Genomic DNA, 22,877 nt, shown 5'->3' with positions numbered 1-22,877 from the left:
AAGTATACCTTGAGAATTTCTTCATAGCAACGTAGATGCTGATCCCCATAAACACAATGGGCAACATAGTTTGAAAATTACAGCACTTGGTGCAGCAGAGCATGGTTGATAATGGGTCTTCTTCTGTCTTGCATGGGAAATATTCTGAAAGCGTGAACAATGATGAGGCCTGGTTGGCGGTGGCGTGCAGAAGACAATAAGACAAACAGTGGGCGTGCATGCCCAACGAAACTGATGATGCTAATCGCCTTGCTCCAATACAATCCATCAAATTCAGTATACCTTGAGAATTTCTTCATAGCAACGTAGATACTGATCCCCATAAACACAACGAGCAACGTAGTTTGAAAATTACAACACTTGGTGCAGCAGCGCATGCTTGATAATGGGTCTTCTTCTGTATTGCATGGGAAATATTCTGAAAGCGTGAACAATGATGAGGCCTGGTTGGCGGTGGCGTGCAGAAGACAATAAGACAAACAGTGGGTGTGCATGCCCAACGAAACTGATGATGCTAATCGCCTTGCTCCAATACAATCCATCATATTCTAATCCCAGAAACAAAAATCTAAAGTTTAAGAGGGGAAACGAAGAGAAGAAAACGGCCTAAGTGGGGCATCCCGTGGCTCTTATCACGTGTTCGCCACGTGAGGCATCCGTATCCCGATCTCTTCCCGCCGACATAAATCAATAAGAGAACGAAAAGAGAAGCCGCCCTCGACCGGTCTCCGGCTTCGGTTCCGTGCTCTTCTGTTTGCGTTCCTCTTCCCCCCTTCTGCTTCCTCGCCGTCGCTCCACCGCTTGAGATGGGCCGAAGCTCATTCGCTTCAGCCTTGGCATCGTCTTTCGTCGTCACTACCCTACGGCGTCGTCGGCATCTGGTCTGCTTCTTTCGACGTTTCGTTGTCCTCTTATCTCATCCTCCTCCTTTATTTCGATTTGCTTAGAATGTTGAGGTGATATTTATTGTTTTGGCTGGTGGCTTCATACGATTCGGTGCCAATTGGTTCTACGCCGGCAGGGCAGAAAGACTTGCCTTTCCGATCAACTGCTACTATTCACCATGACTCTCTCTCTCTCTCTCTCTCTCTCTCTCTCTCTCTAAGCTTTTAATTCATTTAGATGTAATTACGCGTTGTTCTAGGTCTGGTTCTCAGTTCTGAGTTCAAAATTTTGGGAGTTGAATGTACTTGCACTACATAATCGAACTGTTGGACTGTGATTAATAGCTTAATCTAAGGGTTAGCTTAATGGGGTTATGCACTGTGCTGGGAGAATTTTCTGGCCTTTGGCAGTTGACATAGACCAGCTAGATCGAGCTCGGATCTTTTAGGAGCCCACCATCGAGTTTAGGATTTAAGATGAAGATTAAATTGTTCTTGCGAGTCAGTTAATGTTGTCCGAAACACTTGTTGGCTAAATTGGATCATCTAGGATCGTAAAAAGTCATCTGACTGTGATGGTTTGAGGTAGTCGTATTAGGGCTGCAGAGCTCTAAGCTGATTTCTAACAGTATATGATGCCCAAAACCCTACTTAATAGATCCTAGCAACAGCTGCAATGCTGTTGAACTGTAAGGCTGCTGTAGGCTGAATTTTTCAATATCTTCTAGTGGACATAAAAATTGATTTAGGGACTTCTAAAGTTGTTTTGTGATATTCTTCTTCACAAGGAACATCTTCAGATGCTACTGGTGTGACTTTGGCAACGTTGTTCTCATCAATTCTATCTTATAAATATTGTAGGGTTGCAATGGAGTCACGTCTAATATATATTTTGTCCAAGGGCACTTTGATTTGAATAAAACATGTACACATCTTTTCCATCAATCTTCAACATCCCTTTGAGATCTTTGTCCTTCTCTTTACTGTTGGTGGAAGTGCAAATTAACATATTTTTAGGCTACTTAGGCATCTTCATTTTACAAATTTTGCACTATTAGTTGATGAGATGGTTTGCATAATTTTGTTGATTGGCAATAATAGTTGTAGTGGTGTTTGCTCGACTTCCAAATATGTTATTTTGGAGCTACTATCATTGTCGTGGAGGATTTGTAGTGGTGGATCTTAGTACTTTGTAGGCTTTATCCAAATTGGACTTTACAACTCCATAATTCTAGCCAAACATCTCTTAGGCTTGTGACAACTGGTAATTTTTATTGAACATCCTACTATATGGTTGAGAATGCAGTTGGTATAGAGTATCCTCTGGTGTTGTTCAGATCATTGATAATTTGTTAAGCTCATCAGTGTAATTCTTGCAGTAGTATTGACACCTGATTGATCTATGAAGTTGGTTGGTCAACCTAGATGAATTTTCCAATCAATAGATCTATGTGGACCCTCCTCATATCTATGATAAGCTTGGCATTGATGCCAGGGTAGTCATGTGGAAAACTATGTTAGAGTTGTTGATTGACCATTGGATGAATAAAAAATTGCGTCATAGTAGTCACCATTTGGGACTTTGTAGTAGGAGTCCGGGAAAGATTACGGTGGTGTTTAGCAGGAGTTCATGAGGTTGCAAAGGAGGACCCCAATCTGGGGTAGAGCACTGAAGAAGATCATGAAGGATATGTTAGCTCTGTTACTATATTGGTTGGAAGGATCTCCTTTTATGAGACTACTGTCTTCCATATATATATATATATATATATATATATATATATATATATATATATATATTACACACATAGAAGAGGGGGAGGGAGAGAGAAATGAGAAAGATTTAATATTTAGAAGAACCCGGTCATGCCTTTTGTCTTACAAGTTCACTTATTTATAGTAGTTGTGAGACAGGGGAATTGATCTCGTCTGCCCATTATGACTGGGTTTTGTGTTATTTGTGCTTAAACTGCAAATAGTGAACATGCATATGCAGTTTGGTTTGTAAGAAACTCTGCAGTTTCTGTAAGGTAAGCATAATAATAATTTGAAATGAAAATTTTCAATATGTATATAGTGTTGTGAAATGTGTCAAGCAGTACAACAATTCTCATATGAACAGCATGTCTGACATGTGAATAATCTGCTAGAAAAGAAGTTCATGACCCGTGGGCCTTCCACCTCCATGCGGCATTGCTTCTTCAAGCTTTCACCCATTGCGGAAAATTCCCCGCTCCTGCCTGTCAGATTTTTGGCTTTTCTAAACTGTGTTTTATGCATCTCTGCTTCTTGATTTCTGTTTAAAACTCCGATATTAGTTCTTGTGATTGATAAATGCCTCACAAGTTTGTAACTTGTGGTTTCTCAAAATGATGCAGAGCTGATAATGAAAGAATTACAACATTCACAATAGGTTCTGGAAAGGGCATTGTCATTCTTTTCAAATGCCAGATGTTGCTTTGCTGCTTCAAATATTTGATTCTTTGAAGGTGTTTAATATCATTAAATAAAAGTGAACAGATTATGCAGTTGCAATTGGGTAAATAAAAGTGTTTAATAACAAACATATGTTGAGGTCTAAATTCCATCTACTTCAGGAACAAGTAATGGTTTTATAATTTGCCTTAGACATGAACTCGCTATACTTATGCTCCGGTCAACAGCAGGCTATGGTCCCTGAGGTTCAGAGCAGAGCTTTTAAACTAGAAATATGAAATCACTTCACCACATGTAGGAATTTACCTTGGTAAACAAAGGTTAGTGAACTTCCTAGTTGCTGCTCTAAAATGGAATGTGAAACTATATGGCTTAAAGATATCATATTGTCTTCCACGTTAGTTTGAATTTTAAAAGATGATGAGCTAGGTTAGTTTTTGCTTTTCTGCTGTTGATTATTTGGAGCTAATTATTAGTTACAGGATTCAGCGTGAAGTGGTTATATTGGTCATTCTTACCTTGTTGTATATTAGTAAACTTAATACATCATCTTCATAATATCTTTGTGATTGTAGAAGATTGAATTATTTTGGAGATGGATAGATTATCTATAAAATCACTGATATCCTGATGGAATTCCCGCTATAGATTGAGTCATCATTGTTGTACTAACTACTAACAGGTAACTCCTTCACTTCAACCAGTATTTGGACTTCTTGGTGCTGCCCTATCTAGAAAGGACTTTCCTGGGTTAGAATCTCATATTTTTTACTATGAAACCACTTAGATATATGTTTATGATTTAATCTGCGTTTTGAGTGACGCAGAATGCTTCGAACAGGATGAGATAATTAAAGTAGGAAAATCATGTTGTGCCGGAGGAACATGTCAGAAGATTGGACGTCGGGTCGGTGGATCGGTCGACGTGTCGACAGAAGGCTTCGGGCTATGGATTCGGGCATCGGGCCAAGAAGAGCGGGTATTGCGCCAAGGATATCGGAGTTGCGGAGTCAACTGGCCGATTAGGCAATAGGCCGCAAGAGAGGACGAAGCGTCGAAGAATCGGACGAAGCGTCGAGGGACCAATAACGTGCCGGACAATTTGATTAATTGCTTAGGAGTAATTGTCTAGATCGAACTTTTGTTTTACATGTGCAGGATTAAAAACGATAGCTTGAAGACATAAAGCAAGTCTACCGGAGTCAAGTTCGATGGGTGTTCGAGAGTTCGAAGATTCGTCGAAGGAACCAACCGAGAAGAAATCGAGGACTTGTCAGAGTTTTCGGAAGTTCGCCGAAGAGATCGTTTGAGGTTCGCAGAGATCACCGAGAAGGCTCGGCTACTCGCTGAACTCGCCACAAGATCGGGAGCCTGCTGGGAGTCCGTCGGAAGAAATCTGAGGGTGTATCGGAAGTCCGCCGGAAGATCGCCGGAAAGCTCGCTGGAAGGAGACTCGACGTTTGCCGGTTGAAAACTTGCTTAAGATTATGTTTTCAGTTGTAGTTTGCATGTAATTAGGGTTAGGATTAAAGGATAATCCTATATCCTGGTTAGGGGCCAATTGGGCATAATATTACCTAGTTTGGGCCAGATTTAAAGCCCATCTAGTGACCCGTAGGACCGGGCGGTGGCACCGCCCAGCACCCGAGAGGTCCAACGGTGGCACCGCCGGACTGGGCGGTGGCACTACCAGTACACTGTTAGTGTCAGACACTGACAGGCGGTGACACTGCCAACATCGGGAACCCAAGAGAATTCAAAATTTGGAGTCCAAATTTGAATCCTCTTGGGCCTATAAATACCCCTCAATTCTCAGCAGAGAATACAACCTTTGGGAAGCAATAAATTAAGATAAAAGCCTTAGCAAAGTCTTTAGCAAGTCTTGTTTTCAATTGCTTGAGTGTTCACCTCCTTCTTTCTCATTAAAAATTTGTAAGAGTGTGAACCACTGTAAAAGGTTATAAGAGGGGTATTTGTCCTTCCCCTTCAAAGTGATTTGCTAGTGAAAGTTGGGAGACTCTTCGAAGAAGGCTTCGCAAGTGGATATAGGTCATTTTGACCAAACCACTTTAAATTGGTGTGTTCCTTGAATGTGTGAGTTCTTACTTTCCTGAAATTATTATTTACACTACTACTAGCTTTCCGTTTTCATCTAAATAATTTTGTTATAAATGTCTAAATATATTTATTGCAATTAATGGATTTAGTTTATCAAGGACTTCGATATTGTTTATGCACTGTTGGTCATAAATATGACTAGATATCTAATCATAGATTGTTAATATTATTTCTGTAAATTAATTGTTGTCTTTTATTTTTGTTGATATGCATTGGATTATGGAGACTATACTGAGAAACTAAATGTTTTAGTAAAATAGAACTAAATCTGAATATATAAGATGTAATTTTAGTAATTCTAGGAATAGATAGAAAAATATAGTTAAGTTAAGATGAAAATGTTATTTTAAGTAAAAGCATTAGATATTTTGAATTAATTATTCAACAAGATAGAGAGATCGATGAATATATTATTCATAAAGTAAAATTAAGATAGTTAAAATGGTGAGGGAGATTATGAGTCTTGTGTGATCATTGGATATCTTTAAAATTTAAAGAAAAATTTTATAAGGTAGTTGTAAAACGATACTTTATGGATATGAGTGCGGAATAGTTAAGAAACAATATATATATATATATATATATATATATATATATATATATATATATATATATATATATATATATATATGTATATGTGTATATATATATATATATATATGTATATGTGTATATATGTATATGTGTATATATGTATATGTATATATATATATATATATATATATATATATATATATATATATAAAGTTTATATTATTGAGATAAGAATGTCGAGATGGATGTATGGAATTACTAAGAAAGATAGAAAAAGAAATACTTTTATTTTTGAACAATTAGGTATTGTCGATAGAAGATAAGATGAGAGAAAATCATTTAAGATGGCGTGGTCATGTGCTTAAGAGACCGGTAGTTAAAAGAGATAAAATGATTAATGTTAATAATATAAGAAAATATTAAAAAAGATCTAAATTTTTTTAATAAAAATTATAAATAAATATTTAAGTATTTTTAAACTCAACTAAACATATAACTTTTTATTAATCTCAATAACGATAAAAGATTCATAATTCTAAATAATTGAGACTTACAATTTTATTGTTATTATGACATTTGTCTTGAAAGGTGGGGTGCAATGCAATTAATTCTCTTGCAAGTTTAGTCTTTTACGAGAGAAGCTAACTCAAACATTTGTGGAAGATGCAGGATCATAATTGATGGGTTATGGTTTGCAAAAAGCAGCTCCCCCTGCTTTCCCTCTCCAACTTCCATGAGATCTTTCTTATCATAGTCTTCACTGATTGAGAACTTACTAAATTGTCACAGCATCGCAGGGAACTTACTAAATTATGCAGATCTTACATGCAATTTGGCTGGGTCTTGGCGTTGGTCGAGGATCACATGACAGCATGTGTTGCAGGCTGACCCTCGTGGATTATCTTTTTCCCAGAGCAGAGATTTCTCCAACTCATCCAATTTGTTTCTTCTGCCTACTCCAATGAGGTTTCTTGGATCTTGTTAGCTGTGTGCTGCACCATTCAACTTGGACTTTGAATGGATTAGATCCCGTACTGTTCTGCAATATTTTTGAGCTCAGACGTGAACTAGAAAGCTGATGAGCCTCGCTGGCTTTGCTGTACTGGAGCAGCTGCAGAGCTGGAGCAGCGTAGGCCAACCTATGACTTTGGACATCTCCTGCGTACGGTTTAGAATATAAGCCTCGGAGGGCCAAGTCCGATTACTGATCATACAGGCTGGCCACGGAAGAGGCAGTCCCAAGAGCAGCAGTCATTGGATTCTCCTCGAGTCCCATGTGTTTCTTTTCTCCTCTTTCCAATTATTCCAACACTTGTTTCTTCGACTCCATGCAATCATTTGGTCCTTTCAAGTCGATTGTATCTCAGCCTCAACAACATGCAGTTTATCATCAGGTAATGGGGGATAAAATCTTGTGCATAACGAGTAGCCTGCTGGCCTGCGACTCTGCTGCAAATTAGCATGGTCCAGTCCAGCCTATAATATAAGTTTCTTATATTACTTCTACTTGTTTCTTCATGATCTTTTTTGCATGTCGTTAACAAGAGTGTGCTGATTAGTTTGCAGAAAGAAAGCTTGCGGACACTCGAGTCTTGTGTCTTGGATGCAAAGTTGGATGCTTTAATGTTGGTGTCGAGCGAGTTGGTGCTCACATTCATAATCCTGGACTTGAGCTTTGAACATAATGATGGTCAATAGTAAAAAGGAAAAAGAATTCTGGGATAAAGAATGTAAAGAAAAAGGTCTTCCTAGTTGTTCCTTGTATCTCCAGTGAACTGAAGTGGCCTACTAATACTTTATGAAATAGTCAAACAAACCAAGTTTGGCTTGTAATGTCAGAGAGATCATATGGTGCAAGTGGCTTTTGGAAAGTGCACTTAACATATATGTTATAGCCTCACCATCTCCAATATCATGCAGCTTCTTCCAGGAGACAGACTTGGAACATCCTCCAGGTTTAATGTCTTCAAACTCTCAGTTTTGCCCTCCAGTATATTTAAACTATCATGTCTTCAAATAAAAATACCATTCAATCTTTTACCAGGGTTTCCGGTCTTTCCAGTGACCAGAGAGCAGCATAGAGTGGAGCAGCAGCAAAGCAAAAAGACCTCACTCCTTCACAGTAGAGGAGGAAAACGAATTAGATACATAGATAGGGCACACAGGAGGCCAGCAAGTAGCAGGGTATGGGGAGGGAGACTACTCCACTAACAATATGGCAACTTTCCATAGCGCCCATTCCCTCCCCTAATCTTAACTCTGGTGGCGGTGAACCCACGTCGACCGGAGCAGCAGAAGCTCATCCTTTTGTCCTTCCACATGAGACCATGGGGGAATGGGAAAGAAATCCCGTAATTGAGAGATCTCGTACCACCTCTCTCCAATCCTCTGTGTCCACTGTGGTCATCGTTGATGGTATCCGATTAAAAGGTCCTGTCCCCTCACCCCTGTCCACTTCCTGCTGGTAAATCTCCCACATTTACAGCCACAGGCCCACGCTTGCTCCCTCCCCGCATACGTTCTTCTCAGTCCTACTTGTATACAGTATGCACTCAGATTGAGAGATTTGGCAGGACTGGTACGTACAATACAACAAACACATGGTAGGCAGACCTTTGTTCCTTGCGCGCTCATTCAATTGTGTCATGTGGGGTTTTGGGGCTCCCGTCTCTTCTTTGGGTTCTTTCGGTTGGTTTGTTCATCCTTTCCGCCTTGGGGCCTCTTGCGGATAGTCGAGTGAGTGAGCCTAAGCTGGGAGTGCTCGATCGAGTGGAATATATGTCACCATCGACTACTACGAATTTTCGACCGACGATGTAGGAATGGTATATGTCGGCTTGAGCTATTCTTGTTTTCGCAAGGTTATGGTCTGTGGAAACAGATAGCAGTGGCATTTTGTCCATTAATGGATGGATCACTGGTCGATGGCCTGTCTTCCAATTTAATGTTACGTGGATTCTGAGTATCACACCGGTTGGGTTTTGTCAGTTTTAGTTGCCTGCAATCAATCACCTCAAAAACCAATTTGGCAGTATTAACATGCAAGATTTGTACAGTCACGTTACAGAGAAGCGTCGCATCGGATCTAGTGTCCCTGCCAGACATATAAGTATTCTTTGGTGGATCAGTGGACGGTTGAATCACTGGAAAATTTTTTTGAGTGTGGTTGGAATATATTTTTCGAATTGCTTCCGTTTTGGGACTCCCATTTAATGGAATAGGTCATGCATTGGTGTCAAGGTAGTTGTCTCTTGTGCTGTCGTTCGTCATCCAAGAATCAATGTTTTGGTTTATTGGACCAAGTCAAGCCTCTAACAGATGTCAAATTTAGTTGCAGCCGTAGTTGGAGGAGCTGCAGGAGGTCTTGCATTCTTGGTGATTGTCATTGGGTTTCTGTGGTTTTATTTTTTGCACTGTAGGACCCCTGCAAATAAAAGTTCTGAGACTGGTTCTTCCGACCCATCTACGCTGGGTAAGTGAAACTACTTTATATGTTGCAGAAAGTATTTAAGGTTCTGATTGCATATGCTAATCTTTTGATAGATAACCTGCTCTTTTGGTACTTGTTATGTGCAGTGGAATGGAATAGGAGAGATCGGATATCATCTTCAGGTTGTGGTCGGAGTGCTAGGCAATTTACTTTAGAAGAGTTGGAAGAAGCTACTAAAAACTTTAGCGAAAGCAATCTTGTTGGCACTGGTAGTTTCGGTTTGGTGTACAAAGGTTTGCTTCTTGACGGGACTCTTGTGGCAATTAAAAGGCGTGTAAGTGTTCCGAGGCAGAAATTTGTCGAAGAGGTAAATCAGCTTGCTGAATTAAAATGTTCCAACAATTTCTTATGCATCATCTTTTGACTCTTCACTGCCTCTTTCTATTTAAATTTTCTTTTTCCTTGATGATGTGCAATTCTGCGCATAGAAAAATCCTATGTGATATATTAAGTTAATCAATCTAATGATAATCGATGCCAATAAATAGTTTCATCACTTTGATATGTTAGTAAGGTCATTATAGTACACACTGATGTGAAGCAACTGTTATTAATCGGTAACATCTGGTTTTTTTAGTTTTCATGTCCTAGTCAACTTATGTCAACCCAGTTGGTTTCTGTGCTTAATCCTGTGTGTTCTATGCTTTCTTCAAAAACTCTGAATGGTTATGCATTCTCCAGGTAGCTCAGATAATAGAGTTGCTTCTTCTCTACTTTTTCTCTTCACTTGAATTTGTTCATATGCATTTGCCTTCAAAGAACATTTTCTTTTTCTTGAGCAGCACCTGCAATCATTACACTTTTGAAGTGTCAATCCATACTAAATCACATATCTTGATTTTTAAACAGGTTGAAATTTTATCAGAGATCAGGCACCGCAACCTAGTTACTCTTATTGGTTATTGTGAGGAAGGTGGTTTGCAAATGCTAGTTTTTGAATACTTGCCTAATGGAGGTGTCTCTCGTCACTTGTATGGTAATGTTCAATTAACTTAATCAGAGGCACTTTTCTAACTGTTTTATGCATATAAACAAGCTTGATTATTTTGGCAGATGGGGAACAACATTCACTCGCAAGGCTTGAATTTAAACAAAGGCTTGCAATAGCTATTGGAGCAGCCAAAGGTAACTTTTATTTTTTTGATGACTAAACCAGGAAAAAAGCTAATCGATTGTAGTCTAGAGAGCAAAAATTATCTTTGCCATAAGCTGAAAAAAAAACTGTTTCAATATCTTAAATTGCAGGATTAGCTCATCTGCACAGTCTTGCACCTCCTTTGGTACATAAAGACTTCAAAACAAATAATGTCTTGGTTGATGAGAACTTTATTGCAAAAGTAGCTGATGCAGGTCTTCATAAATTAGTGCAAGGAAGTGGAGAAATTGGGCCTCAAGGAAGTAGCAGTATCTTCCAAGATCCAGAGTAAATTAATTTTTGACAATTTTCATCTCATTTTTTCCACTCAACCAGTAGAATATCATATTGACTTATATGGCTATTGTACAACCATATGTTTTTTCCCAGGGTTGGAGAGTCAGGAGGATTTTCTGAAGCCAGTGATGTTTACAGCTTTGGTGTGTTTCTTCTAGAGTTCATAAGTGGCATGGAGGTGGCACATTGCTTCTCTCTAGATTCACACAGTTTCTTAGCCCAGTGGGTAATATTATACACACATTTAACAAGCTGTTTTAAGTCATGTAGCTTTTCTATCGTGGTGTGAGTTGGTGCTTTTAAAAAGCATGAACACATCTTGATGCAAATATATGTTTTCCTTGAATTTACCATTGCCATTCAGCATAAAGTTCAAAACTGCATAAGCAATGAACCTCATGCTAATTATATTTCACAGATTAGCAAATGTCTGCCAGAACCAAATTTAACCAAGATATTTTATGGCTAAACAAGTAGCATTTATGATTACCTGGAAGAACGGGGGATACACAAGGTACAAACGACTAATTGATTTACACTTTAGGATAAGCTTGTGGGTGCTATATCCATTTTGTTTTATATTCTTAAATTTAGTAGCAGAATAATCTATGTTATCATGCTGAAAAGTGAAAGTATAAACATAAATGACAACATTGTCAGTTGTTTCCTAGGAATGCACTCTGTAAAAAGCATGATAAAAATATGTATAACTTTCTTTTACAGTAAAGATCATACAATAAGCAGCTTCAATGACATATTCAAGACTAGTGAAGAGAAATTTAGTTGTGCCTTTAATTGCAAGTGCCCATGCCCTCTTCATTCAATATATTACCCTTTTTGCATGACCCATTCAAGTCTGCAAATGAATCCATGGACTATTTCATTATGTTCTTCTCAAATCTGTATAATTGGGGAAAAGAAGTAAAAGTGTGACAATTATCACTCTTTTTCTCTATATTTGGGAAACCAAGAATTATTTTGTTCAAATTAGGCAGAACTGAATTCTCATACTCAGTGAAATTAGACAAGGGGCTCTAAACTTTTACTTATCAATCTGCCATTTACACTTGAGGGCAAGAATAGGTACCTTCCACATGTAATTTATCACTCATAATATTTCTCAAATACATTTGTTTAGATCAGGCAGAACTGGATACTGATGGTCACAAAAATTAGATACTGGCCTCCAAACTGTTACTTGTCGGACTGCTATCTTATTTTGGGGGCAAAAACAAGTGTGTTCCACTTGTAATTTATCACTCATGATAGTTCACAAATCAATATCACTGTAGCTCAATTTAATTATAAATTTTTTGTTATTATTTTGTAGAAAAAAAGGAATTTCATAGTTGAAATGAATTGAGCAACTAGATTTTGATATAACAGAATGCCATTAATTTCTATTTTTTGAATGATTATGTTTGGTCTCTGAATTTGTTGATGCACCATCATCTTCAAGGATAATTTGCAGAGCATGCATTATTATCCATGGAGATCAAGCTTTACAAGTGTTGAACATTTTTTATATAAAGTTTAGCCAATATAACTATATGAGATTAAGTCTTGTGAAGGCAACATTGAAGAAAGTTGGAGAAGAAGGGTTCCTTGGTACATATGATTCGTTCAGAAAATGGGAGGGTGAGATCAAAGAAGACCTGATGTAAAGTAAAATGCCAATTGAAATTATCTTCTTCGAGGCATGACCTTAGGCCCGAACAAAAATAGTATCAATAGTGTGTACCCAAAGCATAACATCATGCACTGTACATGCTGCTACAAGATGAGCAGCATCTTGTAATAGTCTTGCATTGAGCCATGCCAAACCTTTGTGTTTGGCGTCTATTGTGCCAATACTTGACTAAGTGGCTCGATCCTATGAAATTAAATGCTTGGATACAGAATATGATATGCACATTCTTCTTATATAGGAAATATTGTTTTTATGCAGAGTTAGGACACTAATTGCATCATGCATTGCTATAAAGTTTGTCTTGTCTAGATTCCTAAACAATAAAATTAAACTTAGTATCGTAACACCTCAATGAAGTTCTATGTGTAAGCTATTACAAAATTCCGTAAAAGATTTTAACATTTGAATATCACATGAGTAATTTAAACCAAACTTTTATCATAGGACATGCTTACTTTTAAAAGTTTTATGTAAATAAATTAGTTGGTTGGCCACCCATTTGGCCCATTGCCTGAAAAGAAAAACCAAAAGAAAGAATCATCAAGTGGATTAACAATGGCATTTGCTTCAGAATTGAATATAGTGTATGTACTCTTACATCGACTTAACTGAAGAACAAACAGTATATATTAATTTATTATGTAATCTATTTTTGTAATACAAGGTTAGCCTATACAAGAATAGATTGGAAGCAAACTTACAAATGATTTTTACGTCAAAAATGCTTTGATTGGCAACCTGCAGATTAAGCAAGCATGATGACAAGGATACCTTGATGACTTAGCATGGTCATATGACATCTGATTGCTGGTTAAGGTTATTTGGAGATATAATAAAGATTAAATAATATGAAATTCTGACTTATTGGTTTATTAAAATTATGTCAGTTTTTTCTACATTAATGTTCTGAATACGTTTTGATATTTTAAATATTTTCTAGAAATTGGGTATATCGTTAACAACTAAGTTACAAAAGCAGTCTCTACTTGCAAAAATAAAGTTGCATACGTTTCTTCTCTACAGTGACATTGGCCAAAGTATTGCACAGTGGGCTGTTCTTTTCTTTAGAGTGCCTCCATGCCATAATAAGGTTGCTCCTTCATGACTTGGACGACAAAGGTTCAAGTCAGAAGAATCGCTTTTCTACTTGCAAATAGCAAGGGTGTGTGTGCTTGTTCTCTCTAAACCTCACATTCGCAAGAGCCTTGTACGCAAGGCCAACCCCTTTTATTTTCTAAATCTTATTCAATATGGCTTCGGCTGGAGTTTTTATGCATCTAATTACTGTTTAGAATTTCTAAATCTTATTCAATATGGCTTTTGGTATGTTTTTTGGTCATCTAACAACTGCCTAATTTTTTGTCCCTTGTTCCGTCAATAATAATGACTATTAACCTGAGTAGACTACAGAATATTTAAGAGAAAGATTTTGCAACATCTCAGATCGGTAAAGACTGCAGATTTTATCCGGTAGGATAGCCTACAATACCTTTTTAAATTTTAGAATTAAATTTACTTGCCTTTTCATACATAGCCTGGATTTATCATTAGTTAGTTATGGTGCTTTAGATCAATGAGTTGCCTAGAACACTATTTAATAGACAAATAACTATACAAAAATTCCACTAGTCCTCAGGTGCTTCTTTTCTCCTAACCTGGATTTATCATTAGTTACAGTGCTTTAGATTGATAAGTTGTCAAGAATGCTCTTGCCACTAGTCTTCAAATGCCCCTTTTCTTGTTTCCGATTTTTTTTTAGTTCATCTCTGAGTAATCTTGCTTCATTATACAAGGTGGAAGCACATGCAGGTTCAAATGATCTCATCGATCGCCGGCTTGGTAATGCCTTTACCTCTGAGGGAATGAAAGAGCTAATTGCACTAACCCTTCGATGCTTGAATCCATCTGGGAATAACCGTCCAAAGATGCGAGCGATAGCTGTGGAGCTTGATCAGATTCTCGAGACCGAGATGGCACTGACAACAGTCATGGGTGATGGTACTGCCATAGTTACCCTCGGGAGCCAGTTATTTACATCGACATGAAGAACGAAACATCTGTTATTTGATCATAACAAGTCCCAAGAACATAGCTTTTTGTCCAGGGAACCACCACCAGATTTGCCGCTTTTAAAGCTGCAGTACCAGATTAATTTTGATGATGGCAAATGGGCACTCTTGGCTGTAATGATCAGTGGTGAAGTTCAACTTCTATTACCTCTGAGGTGGCTTTGATGAAGCACACCATGACAACAAATGAAGCTTCATATATGATTCAACTAATTCTTGAATTGTGTAAAATGATTCTGTGGAAGAGTCCATTGAGGTGTTTGTTATTCTACATGTGGGGAGAGCTCCCCTTCCTCTTCTGCAAAGCCCAGTGTTTGTTATCTCTTACTCCCAAAGTTGGGAGTTCTTTTTCAGGGAGCCTCAACATTACTATGCTAAATAGGAGCGCTGTAAAGAGAACACACAAGTGGAATTGCCACCTTGCAATCAGACACTACAATCTCGCCATTTCAATGACTCCATTTCCTGTTTCTCTGTAAATGATATGTGCTGGAGGAGTGAACTGATGACCACAGTTTCATGTTTGATGATGACTGCTCCATTTTGCTGGCCTTGACTCGTGTGATAATAGGATCGACAGTCAAAAGCACCGCTACGTCTCTCTTCAGTTCTCACCTGTATGGCTTTCGACGCCTCGCATTTTGATGCCGGCGACATGTCTTCAACCGGTCCGGCGTGTTTAATGATGGTAGAAAAAGGTAAGTCCAATGTGTTAAGAGTATATTTATACCTAATCGCTAGGGGTAGAAGATTTCTTAGACTATTCCATGCTCCCCGAATATTCTTTGGACTTTTATGATTTGGACTCCACGTGCCAGTTACATATCGGATGATAATTAATCGATAATTTATTCTCGATTATTTATCCCTTCCAAAGTGTATTTCAGGGATCTTACAAAAGAGGCTTGAAGCACGGTATTTAGTTCATTGGACACGAGGTCGAGTTTTTTTGACTTATGTACCTCGAGCATATTTTGCTTTATATCTCTACTGTGGTGGATTTATCTTCATGTGGGTTGGGTTTTCTCAACTCACGTATCTCAAATACATTTTATCTTCTACCTCTATTATAATAGATTCTTCATGTGGGTCTAGTTTTCTCGACTCACTCATCTCATGCACATTTTGTCTTATGCTTCAATCATAATAAATTTTCTCTTCACGCATGTTGGATTTTTCCAACCCATGCGTCTCAGGCATATTTTATCTTATGTTTTTGTCATATCAAATTTCCCTTTAGGTGAGTTGGTTTTTCAACTCATGTGCGTCGAGCACATTTGGCCTTGTGTCTCTATCATGATGGTTTCTCTTTACATGAGTCGGGTTTTCCTAACTCATGCGTCTCAAGCACATTTGATCTTGTGCTTCCACTATATTGGATTCTTTATGCGGGTACGGTTTTCTCGACACACGTCCACCATAACGGATTTCTCTTTATGCTGGTTAGGTTCTTCTAACTCATGCGTATTTGGCACATTTTGTCTTATGTCTCTGTCGTAGCAATTTTTTTTTTCACGTAAGTCAGGTTGTTTTTACCTTTGCACATCTGGCTATGTGTCTTTGCCATGACGGATTTTAACGTTTTTCAAATCTTTTATTCGACACTTTTTGAGTCTATCGCACTAGTTATACATGTCCTACAAGTCAATCATGTGGGTGATAACACGTATGACATAACATGCACTCTTTTTTATATTATTATTATAATATTTTTATTTTATATTATTATTATTATTTTATATATATTATGATATTCATAAATCTTTGTAATGAAAATCAGATCATAATGAGATCACAATAATAAAACTGATTCGTCTTTAAACACAGATCCTAAATAATTCCGATTATAGATTACTCAAGAGGGATATCGAGATAACCAAACATACAAATGTATTATATACCTGTCCACATGATTGAGATAATTGATCTTATAACTGGTAGTGTGAAGATATTAAAAATACAACATATTTATTAGAAAAACTGAATGATTGATGATACCTCATTGAAACATTCTTTGAGCTTTTCTTCGTGTTGAAATATAAATGATAAATGACCTAAACTCCACATAATGATTAGTATAAGGAACAAATTAAGTATTTTAAAAAAAATACTTTTTAACAATTTATATTGATTACAAAGAGAAATACATGGGCTTTGCCCCTTAAAGTTACATGGGTGAAAATATCTAAAACAAATCAATGTGCATTTCTTTTGTTTTTGAGGACTCGGCACTAAACAATCTTAGTCTCATTTTTTGGACTAGATATCATGATGAGAATAGCCTTCCAAAATCCAGTTGCTATCCCTCAAATAAGACAAAGAAGAGAACCATGAAATATGTTACAACAAAAACAAGCTCCCAAATGACGAAACTGAAGGATTTGCCTCTCATTGTTTGACCCGAGAAAATGACGATAATAGCGTTTCTAAATCCAGCTGCTAAATCTCGACTAAGACAAAGTTCTATCAAATATCACAATTTGGGCTTCTTCCGTTTTGCAGTCTTATGCGCTTTTGAGCTTTGCGTGGCCTGTAACCGAAAGGAGCATAAACAAGGATTGATAGGAAAAGGAAAGCAAAAAATTACATTACCTTTGTCTTCTTCTTCTTCTTGTTCTTCTTCCTTTTCTTTTGCTGTTTCTCTTCTTCTTTATCATCGTCTTCTTCCAAATTCTGCAGTTTATGCATCCATAGTATATTACACAGTGCACTACCAACAATGAACAAAAAATCTCAAGAGTTCTACCTCAACGGAGTCCTCAAAAGAAGCAACATGCCGTATTTTACTTCCCAAAGTTGAAGACATCCCTAAATTATCAGAAGGGAATAAAGATCATGGCTGTCAGCTGCATGATTAAAAGACAAAAGAAGCAGCCTAAACAAGAAAGCTAAAGCAATGCTGGCACTCTAGCAAAGTATATTGGTAAAATATTTATGATTTCAGTCATAATAACAACAAAATTTATCTTGTAAGAATAAAAGCTGCCTATATAGACAAACTTAACCATTTGTCTTGTAATTCATATCTCATAGATGACAATATATGGATCTTTGAGGAGTGGATCTGTCACATGAGCATAAACTGAAACTCAACCAGGCATAAGTACCAAACAACCTAGTCTTTTGTGACTTCAAGAAAGTCCCTCTAGGATAGCCATCTTTGCAAGGAACGAACTCAATCAAGTGATACCATCAGACTGACAACTAAGTAATGAGCTTTAACCGGTTCCTAGTGTTGCCACTAGCAGACATAGGATGTGGGATATTAGAACAAATCTAACTTATTCAGATAGGACAATACTTGACATGAACATGGCAATTAACACATCTATATTCTCAATATATTATAAAAATAGGTCTATATGAGTCTGTTTTTAACTGTTTTTAGTGCGTTTAATGTTTAGTTTTAGAAAAGATTGAGTTCTTTCTTTAGTGACGGAGTCCTAGTCACAACACAAATGGTTAAAGTTTATATGCTGTAGCATGAACAGCAGCATACGACAGTGAGCATACAGTATTTGGGCAGATTGTTTCTACAATAAACTTCTGAGAAGTCTTAAGATATTTAAGAGATGTCTGTATAAATTCTCTTTAGATGAGCTAAAAAATAACTGTTGTTTTTGCTGTTGACTTCTCAAATAGTGGTGGATTCCTACTGGATTAGGGGAGACTGCAAACTTTGTTGTCTGGCTTGGAAAAGGAGGACAAAATACCACATCTTTGATGCTTCATCTTAAGAAACAATGGCACCACAAAAAAAAAAATCTCAAAATCAACATACAAAAATGGGACACAAGCATGAATATAAATATTTAAAATATAAATATAAAAATGTATATACTAGCTAAAATAATTATAATTTTTATTTTATAGTACTTTCAATATTTTAGAAGGAATTTTAGCTATTTTAAAAACTTAAAAAAGGTGTACCCTGTTAAGGGAGACTCCTATCAATGCGATGTTTAGGGAGAATCAATGTATACAACCTTACCTCTACGTAGAAATTTAGAGGGTCAATATAACTATTTCAAAAATTAAAAATAGATTTATCGAATTTAAAGATATTTTAAGAATACTCTTCTCCAAGTGTGAAGATGTGACAAAGCACTCGACCACTGAAGTGCTGAGGTACCTGAGGGTCGGCTTAGTCCTACTACTTTTTTTGTTGGCAAAGTGGCGATCAAGGGTTTGAGAGGATGCTTGGAGGAGAGAGGAAAGGAGGACAACAAGTGAGAGCACCAGCCAAGTTAACGATCAAACAATGGGATTAGTATTATTTGGATGAGACTAAAAAGTACATTGCATTGCAGTGAAGATTTTACAAATCCAATATTAGAGAAAGATGGTGAAATGACTAAGAGAATCAATATAGTTCAGCACTCAAAATCTCCATCAAACGGCATTCCAATAGCCTTCACATGAACATTACGTACAAGCATGCTGAAGTTGAAATTGTATGATATTTGGGTTAATCTTATTAAAAAATGGAGGAAGAAAGGAAGAAAATGACAATAGATTGCAAGCATAATGTATCATAAAGTTAAGAACCAGTAAAGTCTTCTTGAAAAGAAGACTATAAGGAACTCCATAAGAACTTATATATGATATGAACCTCACAAAATTGCTGGAATTGAAGTTTTACCTTTACTAGCAACCACTGTTTCTTTTGCATTTTTTACAGCTAGTTCAACAAGATTAGGATCCAAAGAGTTAAGTCCATCAGGATGTTGAAGCTTTCTCTCAAGAAACTTTGCTAAGGCGGCAGCCTTATTAGTTGTCATAGGTCCACTTGGGTGAGCCAATCTATGTATAAAAACAGTATCAGCATATAACAAGCAAACTCATAAGGTCTCTCTAAGAAATATTAGCTACTCAACAACAGGAGATCACAGAAAACATTATAGGTCACACCCAATTAAATTTGTATGTCACATATGCATAGTAATTAATTGTCAAATAGCCGCAAGCTCTTGCAGGAATTTTGTTTCCATACAACTCAGGCACCCAACAATTTGTTTGGCTATTAGTCTGCTACGTGTATATCTGTGATAATTACAAAACCCTGGTATCACTAGTTATATCCAACCACTAAAAAACGTCAGTTATATCAAACCACTAAAAAATGTCAAAAAAAAAAAGAGATTGCAAATGCAAAAAAAGGAAGTTGTATGAATATAAAAGAGATCACAAGCACTTGCAGGAATTTTGTTTCCATGCAACTCAAGCACCTAACAACTTATTTGACTACTAATCTGTTTATACATGTGATCAGTAAAAAACCATGGCCACTGGTTACGTCCAACGACTAAAAGTTGTTGAGCTGTTCTATTATAAAACCTTTGTAACCTACATTGCTAGGCAAGCACCAAGAGAACATATACTAAAAATCAAAAGAACAGTATGAAAAAAAAATTCATATATTTAGTATGATAAAGGGAAGCTCCTTAGCCTTAACATCCTTGTGTTTATCAAATCATTAAATTATCTTTCTGTCAGATTCTTCTGAGTCTCGATTCATATCTTTAGTCAATTTCTAAATTCTTTTCAATTTTCTTTTATTATTCTTGAAGCCTCTGTCACACTTTCTTCATTTCCTCATTTCAGATGCAACTTCCATGACAATTTTTATTTGTTTCTCCACTGGGGTTATCTTAGAAAAGGTTTCTGTATTCAAGTGTTACTTCAACTAGTAAAAGCAGCATCCATGAGGATCCTAAATGTAGCTTAAATTTGTCGCACTTTCTTATTTCAATTTCTTACAGGCACAATTTGCATGCTAACTTTCGTTTGTTTCTCTAATGGACTTATCTCGTGATAGATTTTTGTATTTGGGTGTTACTTCAGCGATAAGTCAGATGAGACAACCTACAAAGGTAACAAAATTGCACTTAAAGTGGCATAGATTCATTAGGTTTTAAAAGAAACCTAACCGTTGCTTTTGGGAAGTCCCACCACCCCTTACATGATTAAGAGACAAAAGCATCTGATTAGTATCCAACATCTTGAAATACACGTCTTTTAAATTACATGAGAAGATACTTCAAACCCTACAGAACATGAAGATGATAAGACGAACCCTCGCACACATCGTTCAAGCTCTTGAGAGCATGAAAACTAGAATCAACATTGTTATTTTCCCATGTAAATATTCTAAAATCTTCACAAGGTTCGCTCTTTACCTTCCCCATGACATCAGGCCAAGCAGGAAACCTATAACTGTCAAGAGCTACGGAGATGACTGGCCAGTTTTTTTTTTTTTTGTGTATAATGCATTACAACCCAATAGGACTCAATAGTCACAAAAACCAAGTCAAGTAGTAGAAGAAGAAGAATACGAAAACCCTAATCCTAATAAAAGCAGGAGGAGGTCAAAGAAGGGGGAACGACCTGGGCTGGGATCGTGAGGAAGACGACGGCGGTAAGGGTAGCGGCGCAAATTTGCTCGCGCGAAGCGCGCGACGCTCGTCTTCGGCGAGAGACTGGAGAGTCTCCTCTGCTTCCACCATTGCTGCGCTCCAAAATCCCCAATTTCCCTCGACTCAACGAGTTAAATTACCTCCGCTTCGTCTGTTATAATTTAATAGGGCCGGAAACGGATCGGATGCGGGAAAAGCATATCCGAATCCGCTTGTAATTACGAATGCGGAAGATGCCAAAATAGGCAGATTAACAGTCGGATATTACATTGCAAAAATAAAAACATTCAGATATTCCATAAATTTAAATATTTATTGAGACATTTGGTGTAATATTGTACAAGTGAAAGATCTCATGTTCTACTCCATATAATATAATAAAAATTATTTTTTATTTTTTTAAATATACATATTATATAAATTATCGTCTATCAAAAAGAAATCATTTCAAGTCCACGCATAAGACTCCTGCTAAGGTTGAATAAAAAAAATATATAATAATTTTGAAAGTATAATGATAAGAATTGAAGTTACAAAAGTACTATGGAAGCTAAATAAGATTATATATATATATATATATATATATATATATATATATATATAAACTACAATCAACTACAACAAGAAAGATGGCTCACTTAAGCGCAGCAGATAAGAACAGAGCAATGGCAGTTAAAAGATTTATGGATCTTCTTCCATATGTTATTACTGTGCACTCAGCAATATTTGTGTGGTCGTCAGCTTTGATAGCTGACTAATGAACATTCGTGCACCGGCCTGCAGAAAGAGTCGGCGCCTTCCCGACTTATCCACGGTCGCGATGGAGACAAAAAGGTGGCGAAGACATTGACGAGGCCACTGATCACAGCGGACATGAGGGAGGGAGACATTATCGCCGAAGCCGATGGTCTCGAACGACACCGGGGCATAGAACATGATGACGTTAATGCCAGTGAGTTGCTGGAAGAAGGGGATGAGGACAGCCATGGTGAGCTGAGCCCTATACTTCCTCTGCATTACGTTGCTCCAAGGGTGCTCGATCGTCTTCGACTCCTCGCTGGCCGCAACCATGTCCTCGTACTACTCGTCGACGTCATCGGTGCCACGGATCCTTCGGAGCATTGCCTTGGCCGTCTCGTCGTGCCCACGCTCGATAAGGGAGTTACGAGCCAAAGGTGATGATGGCGGCCGGCACAGCGGCGAGGGCCAAGCTGACTCGCCACCCCCGATGAGGTTGGCGGCGACGATGCCGATGATGATCATGAGTTGGGAGCCGATATTGAGCATTCCACGGAATAATGTTTTGTCATTTTAGGCTCCTCTGCTTTATATGGTAAACGTATCTTTAAAGAAAGCTAATTATGTTTTGCCAATTTTCTTTTCTTTTGTTGCTAATTAATTAGATAAACTGACAGACTAAGAGACGCCCATTTTATATATTGCTACATGTAGCAAAAACCACAGAAAACGTAGATTTATTTGAGTAATCATACTTTTTCACACCAATAGCACATGAAATTGTTGAATAAGGTGTGTTCAAACGAGTTCGAATGAAAACGTTAAGGGTCGAATCGAATCGAACTTGATCGGTTTGGTTAGGTTGGAACCGCAGTAGCTACAGTGCCATCAAATTTTATGGGCAATGATTGTATGCTGCTTCCCTCTGCATGTTGGATTGGACAGCAGCCAGTATTCCATGGCCAACATGATAGCCATGCACTGAGAATTTGCAGTTCCTTTTGAAATGCATATAATAGCAGTATTAATTTCCTTATAAGATCTTATGATGCTATGTAAACTGTTATGCT

At 37.4% G+C, this 22,877-nt stretch overlaps 3 protein-coding genes across 6 annotated transcripts; 1 reads left to right on the top strand and 2 right to left on the bottom strand.

Moving 5' to 3' along the window:
• Nucleotides 1–717: 717 nt before the first annotated feature.
• Nucleotides 718–15,114, top strand: LOC103970493 (putative serine/threonine-protein kinase). Of its 4 annotated transcripts, XM_065173796.1 has the most exons (11): nucleotides 718–881; nucleotides 6,642–7,366; nucleotides 7,532–7,927; nucleotides 8,017–9,212; nucleotides 9,304–9,444; nucleotides 9,549–9,769; nucleotides 10,312–10,438; nucleotides 10,516–10,587; nucleotides 10,708–10,885; nucleotides 10,988–11,120; nucleotides 14,378–15,114. In XM_065173796.1, the coding sequence occupies exons 4-11, from the start codon at nucleotides 9,197–9,199 to the stop codon at nucleotides 14,627–14,629; spliced, it is 1,140 nt and encodes a 379-aa protein (XP_065029868.1). In that variant the 5' UTR covers nucleotides 718–881; nucleotides 6,642–7,366; nucleotides 7,532–7,927; nucleotides 8,017–9,196; the 3' UTR covers nucleotides 14,630–15,114. The 4 variants fall into 4 exon arrangements, with proteins under 4 accessions (XP_065029868.1, XP_065029869.1, XP_065029871.1 ...); XM_065173797.1 differs by lacking the exon at nucleotides 718–881 and having other exon boundaries at nucleotides 6,314–7,366; nucleotides 7,539–7,927; XM_065173799.1 differs by lacking the exon at nucleotides 718–881 and having other exon boundaries at nucleotides 6,314–7,366; nucleotides 9,310–9,444.
• Nucleotides 15,115–16,835: 1,721 nt separating this feature from the next.
• Nucleotides 16,836–21,201, bottom strand: LOC135652827 (nucleolar protein 56-like). The gene is made up of 5 exons (XM_065174099.1): nucleotides 21,041–21,201; nucleotides 19,296–19,456; nucleotides 17,400–17,461; nucleotides 17,246–17,326; nucleotides 16,836–17,183 (listed from the first exon to the last, which is right to left on the bottom strand). Exons 1-5 carry the CDS (start codon nucleotides 21,157–21,159, stop codon nucleotides 17,127–17,129), a joined length of 480 nt encoding a protein of 159 aa, XP_065030171.1. The 5' UTR covers nucleotides 21,160–21,201; the 3' UTR covers nucleotides 16,836–17,126.
• Nucleotides 21,202–21,774: 573 nt separating this feature from the next.
• Nucleotides 21,775–22,140, bottom strand: LOC135652323 (sugar transport protein MST3-like). Its single transcript, XM_065173165.1, has one exon. The coding sequence runs from the start codon at nucleotides 22,138–22,140 to the stop codon at nucleotides 21,775–21,777; it is 366 nt and encodes a 121-aa protein (XP_065029237.1).
• Between the last annotated feature and the right edge of the window lie 737 nt (nucleotides 22,141–22,877).

Source organism: Musa acuminata, chromosome BXJ3-11, assembly GCF_036884655.1.
Source record: "Musa acuminata AAA Group cultivar baxijiao chromosome BXJ3-11, Cavendish_Baxijiao_AAA, whole genome shotgun sequence".
NCBI classification, from domain to species: domain Eukaryota; kingdom Viridiplantae; phylum Streptophyta; class Magnoliopsida; order Zingiberales; family Musaceae; genus Musa; species Musa acuminata.
The sequence above is the reverse complement of the archived record's forward strand: the minus strand, read 5'-3'. Positions and strand labels throughout refer to the sequence as shown.